The 11,987-nt window shown below is 29.9% G+C and overlaps 1 protein-coding gene across 1 annotated transcript in view; it reads right to left on the bottom strand.

Moving 5' to 3' along the window:
• The window catches only part of LOC119831213, a 13,470-nt gene extending 3,033 nt beyond the window's left edge, over positions 1-10,437 (bottom strand). The window contains exons 1-3 of the mRNA XM_038354504.1: positions 10,310-10,437; positions 1,518-1,649; positions 996-1,109 (exon numbers count right to left, since the gene is read on the bottom strand). Coding sequence (XP_038210432.1) covers positions 996-1,109; positions 1,518-1,649; positions 10,310-10,402 — 339 coding nt within the window. The 5' untranslated portion in view covers positions 10,403-10,437. The remainder of the gene's footprint in view (positions 1-995; positions 1,110-1,517; positions 1,650-10,309) is intronic.
• Between the last annotated feature and the right edge of the window lie 1,550 nt (positions 10,438-11,987).

Here is an 11,987-nt window from a genome sequence, read left to right as displayed (position 1 = left end):
CTTATTGCAATCCCAATATATTTTCAAGTAACAACACGAATATTCGATGATGCAAAATAAAGATCTGCAAAAAATTATTCTATGTGATCTTTTAGAAATTAAAAACTTTCTAACGGATTTTGAACGCGATTTATTCATTATATTATTAACCCGACGTTTCGAACACTTTACAGCGAGCGTGGTCAGACGTAAAATCAAACACAAGAAAATTCTATGTGATCTGTTTTTATTTTAGTAATAAATATTGCTTCTGTTTCAAATACATCCACTACGTTATTAAGATATATATGGTATAATGAACTTACAATTGTGCATGGCAAATGTTTAATAATTGATAAATGCTAAGGTTACTAGATATCTTGTCTTATTATGAAGCGTTTTGATATGATAGGCGTTAAATTAAATTTCATGCGTTCGCTAGACCTTGATGATTAGACACACCGATAAATAAATTTTATAAGGGCTTATTGCTCAAATCATCTCATTACATGTTTAATTTAGGATGAGTCATGTTGTTTACTAAATGACCTCTGACTCTGGGAAATTAATAACATATTATTCAATTCGTCTTGATTGAGTATGACTCATAATTTTTTGTTTTTTATCAATACCGGATGTAATATGGTTATATGATAGTGCAATCTGATGTAGGTCCTCCAGGCACATGCCTTTAGCACTCAGGGATCACGTGCACGTCGAAAAGTGAAATAATTTTTGAAATTGGTCCAGTAGATGCTATTTGCTTTATATCGATGACTAACCTAATGTATAAGTGTCTTTGACATGTTTTAATTCATTCTATGTCTTAAACAAGAGAGACTGATGATTTCCAGATTACGCAATACTAGATAGACAAGTATGTTTTAATAACAAAATGATACTTCTATTTAGTAAAAGAAACATTTGTCTTCCGCCTTAAGATTTTTGTGTCAAACGATACATAATTAATGCTTGAGCTATATAATTAATCGATAGATAATATATTGAAGGTTTTTACTCACTTCTTCAACATAATCTTCTGGGTTCTCAATTTCGCGTCCATTCTTCCAATAGTGGCCGAGAGTGGGGCCAGCTTCTGCGGAGCGAAACCTTGGGTCGTTGTAGCGAATCTGAAATTATAATGTTACATTGAAAACAAATAGAATAAAACAATTTTGTATCATACTTACTAGTAATGTTTTTTTTATGTCATTGTCGGCAATGGATTGACAAGTGAATAAAGGAAAGGAGCCGGAAGGGTAGTGAAAAGGATATGGGCCTCCAGCTCCCCCACTCACGAAACGAAAGACAGAAGTATGCTATTTCATGTCGGTTTTCTGTGGGAGTATGGTACTTCCCCGCAGTAAGCTGACCCAATTCGTGCCGCAGCGTGCTCGACTATCGTACACGAATAAGCACAGTATTTTTGCTATTGTTTTAGGGTAATATTTGTTTCGTTCAGATATTCAATGAAATTAATAAAGATTTTTTATCCTAAAACGTAGTTCAATCAAGAATATATAACAATTCATACTAACCAAAGGCAAAACAGCTGTACGGCCAGCCAGCTTAGGTTCTGTGAAGGGGGGGCTGTTCAGATACTTCTGAGCTTCTTCAGGGGTCAAGTCCAGCTGCAACACATTTGTGGGCACCGCCGTGGTGAACGCCAACTGTAAAGATTATGCTATCAAATAATGTTCCTTGTTCATAGTAAAGGAAAAACATCGTGAAGGCACTGTAATGTTCTTCAAACAAAAACGTTTGACGATGTATAATTCTATCAATTTCGAATCGGCATTGTGGATTCATGGATACAGCTCTAAAGAATATCTGAGTTAATGTAGTGGTTCCTAACTATATCCATGCTGGAATCTTAAAAGCGTAATTGGGACAAAGTAATATAAAATGTGTCAATATCGTGCTCATAATCTGTAAATATCGAAATTGTCTAACAAAATTATTTTATTTGTTAAAAAGGAGAGAATATCTAGCGAAATTATCTAGTTGCTAATTGATTATATTGTTTATCACTACATAGTATAAAACAAAGTCGCTTTGTCTGTCCCTATGTATGCTTAAATCTTTAAAACTACGCAACGGCTTTTGATGGGTTTTATTTAATCGATAGAATGATTCATGAGGAAGGTTTATAGGTATAATAACACCTATTAAACTACTCGGAATATAACGCGTGTGCAGCCACGGGCTAAAGCTAGTGTAAAGTAGCTAAATGAACACCGTTCAGTTAATGTATAAAAATAATAGTTTTATTCTAACAATTATCACTTCTTCTATTTCTATTTCTACATTTTATTCTTTTAACTGCAACAAAGTGTAAATTATTTACAACACAGTCCAACAATTTATTTATTTATCATACAAAAGCAAATAAACACGGCATTACGTAAAATCCATTTCCATTTTTATATGACAAACAGAAGTTATTTAATGGCATTATTAAACAAATAGAATATTTCAGTGTCCTTAACGTTACATAACGTACATTATTATTAGTACTATATAACATTGAATTATAGACATGTGCATAATGCATTCTATTTATTACATAATTAGTATACTACATACGTGTACATACATCATCTACGTTCTGCTGTTTAATGCCTGCTAATATTGTATATGCGAAAGTGACTATCTATCTGTCTGTCTCTTCTTCAGAGAGAAGAGATTTTGATGAAATTAAGCTATATAGCTATAGTAAGACCCGAGACATATTTCCTTTACTACAGAGGCGAAGCCGTGGGCGGAAATCTAGTGATTGATAAAGAATTATCGCAATAGTATTATCCTAAATTGAAATGTAGATATTATAAATGATAACAGCATTTCGCATATTTTTCCTATATCTATGGGTTATTAACCTAACCTTAAATAAAATACAAATATCTTATATTTCAGGATTCCTAATACGTTTTTGTTATGCATTTAATGTACTATCCTTTCATTGGAATGATTTATTATACGAGAATAATATTAATTTAATATATTATTAAGTCAATATAGTATTCGTAAAAAAATATTTTACATATTGATATTTTCGTAGGTGTTATTTATCACTGAGCTACCTACGTTTCGGCAATGTTTATGGTTTACGTATTTCCAAAAAGAAATAAATATTGTGGGCTAGTATTATTTTTAATTGTAAAGTGACAGTTACTGAAAATATTTTGTATAATTTTGTACACAGATACAAAAAAATTAAATTAACATGAAATTATATATTCCAAATTTAAATTGCAATAGTGTATAAAGCTTATGTAAATATGTACACAAACTAACTACGCATTACTTCGTCATAGTATTTATGTATACTGGTATTGTAATATGATATTTTAATATTAGCATGATATTAGTACGTAGCGTTTTATTTTAAGAGTAAAGGTGAAATAAATTACCACATCCAAACAAAGTGATTCTAAATTTAGCGCATACGTGTTATGTCCCTTTGATTTAAATTTGTAAATGAAGGATAAAAATAACAGTTACAAATATAAATAAATATAATATATTTTAATACAAGATAAAGTAAATAAACTTTGATGAACTTTCTATAGGCCCTAATTGCTCATGAAAACACTAACTCATGTGAGCACTGGTCGCTTGGGACCTCGGACTTAAAGCATGAGTTCGAGACCAGACAGGTGTGGAAGAAATACATACATTTTACTTCTGAATATTGAAGTAAAACTATCCATAGAAATAGCAGATAATGCATGTGATGACCATGTACATTAAGGCTAGAAAATACTTGGCCTAAGAGCTGTTACATTAAAATTGATTCCAAATAATGTTCATATTGATGGCAGAAACATCCCAAAATATTTTTGAGAAAGCTCCATGTTATATTGTAATGTTTACAATAGGAAAAAACAACATTTTATTCGTTAATTGAAAGTATAAATAAAATACAAACAGAAAAATAAACTTTTTCACTTTAAAACTTTATATTCCAATGAAGGATATTTAAATTTTTAAACCATCTGATTCACCCGCGACTACACTATCTAATCTATTGAACAAAAAACGCATTGTAAAAATATATTCCTTCGTTTAATATTATATAGGATAATTTCATTTGATGATTTATTTTTCATTTAAAAAATGGTAATTAGGTTCCACAGCAGAAGATTAGTCGCTAAACAATTAATTAAGCATAAACATTTGATCATTGTCTCTTAGGCTCGTACTTAGATACACTTGGCATACATTTCTGAACGCACACGCTCTCGTCAATATAATTTACATTAATTCATGTAAATACATGGGTGTATTGGTAAGAAACTTGCTATTGTGGATTTCAAATGAAACTTCATTTCATTCACTTTATTTTCTTAAGTTTACGTTCAAAAACTACAATTTAAAACAGACTTATAAGTTTAAACTCGTCGTTTTTAATTACGTCTTATTTGAATAACATACATTTAGTGCGCACATTTGTGCATTTGTACTCTTCGCTGTTACACACTAACATTTGATACACCAAAAAATTAAACACCAGTCACACACCAGCGCATAATCTTCACAGTATCAAATACGATACCCATAACTTTAAATGCCTTTAAGCCTTGACATGAACTGTGAACGAAACATTATTCATACAGAGTACAGAGCCTAATCTCCATAATCGTGTAAATTTAATTATATCCGTGACCAAAATATCGGTGACAGATCGGATGTCGTGACCTACGTATTATTAAATAAAATACCTTCATAAATCTCGTAAAAGCAGTTAGGAGATGGCATAACTTGAAAATTTAAGAAAAACGTAATCCGAATTCTTAATATAAATTTTTAGATTTGGTTTTATTCAATTTAATAGACCCTATTTTTGCTTCTTCCACCTTATGGTTAATGCTAAAGCAGAGATAAGTTATATCATGTTAATTTCTTCGATTAATTCATCACCGGCCAACAGCATATGCAAAAGAGAGGCTTTCGAAATCTACATGTTACAAATCCTGCGAAGATGCCATTAAACTATATAAAAGCCAAATGATATTTATAAATAAACAGTTAAATATTTTCCGTTGCTAATTATTGCACCCTATTAATACTTCATTTCATATATTTTCTGTGTGCAGTAAAATATTACTTGAAAAAATACAGGTATTTTGTTTACATCAGAAATACGGACTCCACACTGTAACAGACGGTTTTATTTAATATCATCTACTCAAATATAAATGTATTGAAGCTCATCTCATAAATATAAATGTATAAAAAGATTATAACAAAAACCCGTATCAAACGTCTGACAATGAACTATTAATTAAGATACAATTACAACTGACTAGGTATAACTTATAAACACATATTATAAAAACATATTGCGCAAAAAAAATTACGTAATCCCTGATTTATATAAACAAAATACTGCGTCGTATTAAATCTATTTTTGATGAAAATTCGATTTTGTTAAAGGTTACAAATATTTGTTGTTTGTTTGTATTTAAACTTTTTCAATTAATTAAAATTATGTAGTGCTTGTTTAAGTTGATTTCATTATTGCATTTTATCCACATTTGCAACAAGGCATTTTACGTTAGAAACTTCATTACCAACCCCCTATTAATAAAACCTATTAATAAAATGTCAGTTGTTTTCCTGAGGAATTTAGGTGATATAAAAACACAACAAAGAAGAAAATTACTTACGATATAACAAAACTAAACTATAAATCCGAAATCAATATAAGGGAAACAGAATCTTTTATCTACGGAACCCACAAAACGTACAAAGCTGAGTCTTCGCGATAATTACGATATGAAAACAAAACTTGAGCAGTCATAGAACCGGTCCCACTTGACCTTCGGGAAAATCGCAGAGCAAAAAACTCGAGACGCGAGACGGTTACGTTAATTCATTGATAATAATAATGAGGTTCCCTGTGACATTATATTCACCTTTGGAAATTTATTAACAACTGCAATCCTTTTTCAGCCAACGCTCCCAAAAAACGAAGATTTAGAATTTACTGTAACTCAGTACTCGGTGCGTTTTAAACCGCTTGGTGGTTCTTTCTGTGTTTGATAGAGATTTGTCATTCGAGACCATTTTAGAATTTGGAGAGGCTCTTTCCCCAGGAACAAGCCGTTTTTTAGGAAACAATTATCGTTTATTTAATCCTTAATTATTATTGCTTTGATAATAACAATTTAACCAATTGTACTGTTGATAATAACCGAATATGTTCACAAAATAATGAAATATTATCTCACGTTGTACACATTTTAAACACACAATTTTAAAATTAGCATAATGAAATAAAGCAATGGTAAAAAAAACGATAAAAATTAACACAACCTAGAAATCTTTTAGTTTGTAACTATTGTATGTAAACCAAAGTAATACAAAGACAGCAAAAATAACAGTTTATTCAACATCCCTCCCTCTATAATTTTAAACATCCAACACAACAAGAGATCGTATTAAATGCAATTTTATCGTCCGAAACGCATTTGAAATCATACAGCGGCCGGATTTTAAGTTGTGTTTAATTTATGCAGAACGATTTCAATAGCTGGAAACCATAAATCGCATGTTAATGTCCTCCGCAAATTGATGCTTTCCTTTAAATATTTTTCTAAAAAAATATACTAACGATTAAGGCTGGTCGTATTATTTTCATTTCACTCGATTGTTTCGAGTATTTTTTTGTTTTTTTTTTTTTAATCTTATTGCGTACCCGAATCTTCTGTCCAAGTCTAGATCTTTCTTCTGACTATTTATGAGCAAAGAAAACTACAATAGTATCGACAAAATCTCCATGTATTTTCAACCGACGTTTCCAAAAGCGAAGGAGGTTCTCAATTTGACGATTTTTTTTGTTTTGTGTGGTTCTCTGTTTGTTTGGGAAAAAGTTGTCATTTGGTCCCATTTTAGAATCTTGAATGGTACCTTTACCCCAGGAACATCAGTGACTTTTAATGTGGAAAAACATATCGAAAAATTATATTTGAATTCGGTACGTAATAACTACCATATAGCAGTATCGAAATACATGGCTAGAATGTATCTTCTTCATAAATATCTATTGAGTTCCGCCTCCCAGAACAGAAAGGGACCATAATTCAAACTTCGCACGAAGACTCTAGACTGAGAACATTACAACTCAAAGGAATTCATAAAAACCATCTCAACTGAATACTAAAAAATCGCTGCGTAGAAATCTACACCCGGATATAAAGGCACAAATAATGGATAAAAAATACTCTGAAAGTCATATTATCTACTTATTTGTGAAGTCGCATTGCGTATGACCGCACCCAAAACCGTTGTAAGCTAACCTTGATACTATTCAAAATGTCTTGTTGACAAAATTATTGATGATTACCGGAATTATCAATTCTGAGAAACTGAAATCGAAAGTATATTTAGTTATACCTACTAGATTTTTAGTAATCTATGAGTTGCACACGTTTTCAAATCTACCAATCAACAAACAATTCTTTTGTGTAGTTATTGTAAAATAAACAATCTGTCGGTTTTTTTTTTTAATAATTTAATTGTATCTTAACATATTTTATGAGAAAAAAATGGAGTATTTGAAACGCTAATTTTAGTAAGGTTAAAAACTTGGATCATAGATTAGTACTAAATTGTCTTATATTTATGCCAATTTTTATACATTATCCATGTATGTAATTCTATTGAGCCGAAAAAGTAGAAATTACGAGTGGAGAGAAATAATTTAAGTTTCAATGTAAACAGCCTAATTTATACAATTTTTAAAAACCATCAAGAATTGTTAGTCTGTTCGTTAAAAGGTCTTTGAATCGTTCTATTTTCACCACTTAATCGTATTTGTAAACCGTTTTATATTTTGATTTTCTAGTACAATATCGATTTTAACTGCAATTTTTGAGGATAAGTGTAATACCTCCTTGAACATTTTGGTAACATGGCAGTAATGTCATTTAAGATCTATCAGAAATGTTGCGACAAACAAATTTACAGTGTATTTAATATTTTTACAAGTTTATTATGTGAGTAATATCATTAAGGATATTTATAATACAAGGTTACAAATTTTACGACTCATAAATTATTGTAGAGTCCTCTTTCAATGTTATCTCGTGTAAAGTCGGAATTCATACTTCACTATAAGGCACAATTCCACAAGTGCACATTCTGTGATATTCTTTAGATTGAGAAATATGTCAATTTTAAATAATACAAAAACATTTGGTAGAATTAAAACTAAAACGTCTGCCTACTTGTTTATTCATCATAAAAAATATATATTAAATCAATTTGATAGTAAAAAGCACAGATAATAATAGTAGTATTATGATAATAACAGTAGTGATACTAGGTCATAAAAACATACTAGGTGGAAAGGATCTATTTTATGAATTTATTGTAATATATGTTTTATTTAAATCTCTTAAGTATAGAAAATGTTATGAAAAGTGTACATTAAAAACCCATAAAAGTGACATGATCATATATATAATTAAAAATCATATCAAGCGAAATGCTTTTAATTAGAATTTAAGTGCAAAATACAAAAAATTATAACAATGTCATAAATTAAAATTTTATTGCAAGGGTAAACCTTACTCTCATTATAAACATTCGGCCATAAAGAATTGAAAATTGTGGCTCAATAAATTAATAACACCAAAATCCAAAATACAGAATCCTCCAAAGTTCAAAGTATGGCAGTTTATACTTTATGCATTACGAAATAAAAAGCTCAATAGAATAAAATTTTACAAAATAAATTCACCTACGCCGGCGTTCCTATTATCATAAATAATAAATTATTATTATTCATTATATCTATTACTAAATATTATATTTCATGAAGTCGAATCACGGTTGGATCTTACGATTTTCTGAGTTATTGAATTTTTTTTTTATTACACATAACATTATGCGTAACAAACTGTAAATCAATCACAGAAATTAGACAAAAGATCATTGAAATACAATAAAAAATTAGACGCTAAATCTGTAGAAAACATGGAGTTTTCGTTCTAAATAAGCTATTTTAAAATACCTTAACCATTGAAATTTATTTTAATTTGTAATATAAATTCACTGATCTATATTTATAAAAATATAAGAATAACTTATATCCAAAAAAACAAACTTAACAGATAAACTATATGTAGACTGGACAGAAATTTATTTTTCATTCAAACATCCTGGACGTAATAAAGTAATCGTTATAATTAATGTTTGTTCGAATAATTTAAAATACGTCGTGATGATGCATCACATAACATCATGAGTTAAAATAAATATTGATTGTCTTTTAATGAATAATATTTGTTTAATATTTTGTGATTAGTATGGTAATCAATCATGCTTCTAACTCGTAAATTACTGGTTGTCTTGCTTGTCTAAGACTGATTTAATGGTTAGGTAACAGAATTAAAGCTGAACGCCTTTGTGGTACGTAGTTTTATCTATGTGTTTTGCTAAATATAAAACTCGAGAACGGCTCAGCCAATTCGGCTAATTTTATTTTGCGTTTTGGTTAACGCATAAGGAATACACACATTATATAAATATTTCGTATATCAATTGATATTCAAATGTCTAAGGAATTGAAAGGAAAGAAAGAGAAAAGGATTCGGTAATATATGATATTTATGAAACATCCAATTATTATTATCAAAAGGTAAAAAATACTGTTTAAAAACTAGCTAAAAATGAAAACTGTGTCGTTTGGGTGAAATAAATTTAAATTGTTAATTGTTAAATAACATAAATTTATATTAAATTATAGAATTTAAATTTCATATGTATGTAGCGGCAATTATATTTTATTGTATCTTAAATAGAACTTTTATGTACTTTATCGGGAAGACACAGACTCCTGAGTCCTGAAACACAGCGAAACCTATATTGGGAGTCTAGAGTCCATGTTTTATGTGATATATAATTTGTTCTATTAAACAATTTGTATTTATTTATTTTTAACATTCAAAAAGAAAGTAGCAGTAAGTCATTTTAGCCGCTTGCCAAAAGTGCGTTTAACCCTATGGATCGTTCTGGAAAATTCGATAAGGATTTTACATCCATACCATATCCTTTAAATATAAATGTTAACAAAGATACCGTCTACTTTAAATCTGTATATCTGACGTCTTAAATTATTTAAAAAACATGATTAAATACAAATTATTGTGTTAAATTTATCCTCAAATAATATAATTATGAGGTAATTAAAGTTTAAACGAATAACAAATCAAATGTTAGAAGTTGCTGAGTAGCATTCACTGTTTATATTTCCCTAGAAAATTCATAACATTTAGGTAGTAAAATTTCATATTTATTGCTTTCTTAAAATAATACTCACGGCGATCGCGAAAAACGTTCCGAATTTCAGCATTTTCAATACTCGTACAACACACAGGCACTTGTCAAAACTGTGAGATGGTCTCATGCGCATCTCCTATATAACAACACAGCCTCCAATGACGTCACACACCCCCCGTACCCCGCATTGTTGACCAACACCCGCCTAACTTGTTCCGCGACTCATCTTCACGACTCTTGACCCCCATGCGATGTTCATTGAACACTTTGTGTGAATGAAAATGTATTTAAGTTGAGAAACAGCAATGTATCGCGCACAGGAATGTGGAAGTTTGCGTTAAACATTGTCGAGCACTGTCAATGCCAATTTGTCTTCCTGTAACGGCTCCGATAAATTCAGGGAACCTTATACGGCGGACTTTGTTTTGGTATATTAAAATAAGTAATGATGCAATCTTATCTAATCGTTAGTTTCTAATATAAAAGCGATATTTCAAAATCTTTCTATCGTTAAACACAGATTTTATCGTCGTGATTAATTCAAACTCTAATCCAGTTTTATTCAAAATGTAAAAACATTAATTTCCCGCGACGCAGGTGTACAAGACATAAATAATTAAGAGAATTTAGGAGTCCGTTGCCTAAAAGTACGTTATTTTATGATTCTTCGTGGTCGAACTCCTCAGTATATTCATATGATGAATGATGATAATAATTAGCTCGCAGTTATATGAAATAAATATGTTTAATTCTATTTATTTTATTTATTTATTTAACTCTTCAACAACATTGTACATAGAAGGAAACTTAGAGATAATATTGATAATATTCTATTCATGATAATGAGGAAAATAACCTTAAAAAGCACCCAAATAAATTTAATTCAAATACGATCTTCTATTTTCACTTAAACGACTAAGAAAAATCCATTCGTCCTGAAATTTAATTAATTTAATGAATTGAAAGTTAACTAATTTGATGTACTTATTGTTAATATCTATAGGTATAAAGCAACAAGCATACAAAACAATATCATGTTTATAATGGATTAACGATTTTTTTGTGAAAAGCTACATTTTGGGAGATTATATTTTTGGTTACACTAATTTTATTTTGTCTTAATTATGAGTAAGGACAAAAATTTATTATTATTTAGGTTGAAAAGCCGAACGTATATATAGTTTGCTATTCATGAGATAAAAGAAGCTATTTAACAAAGCTATCAACATGTACCTTCAATCATCAACATAATATTATGTATATAAAAAGGTATGATAATAAATTAGTAATGATTATTATTTACAAGTAACTGATGCGTGCTAGTTACAATTAATTGTATAAAATTTACAGCTAATTAAAGGTGAAAGCAAGGGCGGGTTACCCTATCTTCAGAACTTTTAGCCGCCCACCCAATAGAATTGCACCAATAATATAATAGAGCTGTTTTGAAATGTCACTTAGTAATACTTTAGCTTTATCTTTTCCCGTTTTTGTTCAAGGAAAAAAACAGGCTGTCCGGGGTTTGTCCCCATATAGCTCCCGTGTCTGTGGGTTTTCCAAGATAAATTTCCTTTTTCGGAAATCAAACTATCTCTGTACCTATATTTCATCCCAATCGGTTCAGTGGTGTAGGCTCGTGCGTATTCATAAAGTCAAATCTATCAGAAATTTTCTACACATGTTTAAAGCACATTCTATTTAAAAAAATTCGTCGTTGT

The sequence above is a fragment of the Zerene cesonia genome, chromosome 13, assembly GCF_012273895.1.
Source record: "Zerene cesonia ecotype Mississippi chromosome 13, Zerene_cesonia_1.1, whole genome shotgun sequence".
In the NCBI taxonomy this organism is placed as follows: Eukaryota; Metazoa; Arthropoda; class Insecta; order Lepidoptera; family Pieridae; genus Zerene; species Zerene cesonia.
Note: the sequence above shows the minus strand (reverse complement) of the source record. Positions and strands in the feature narration are given on the sequence as shown.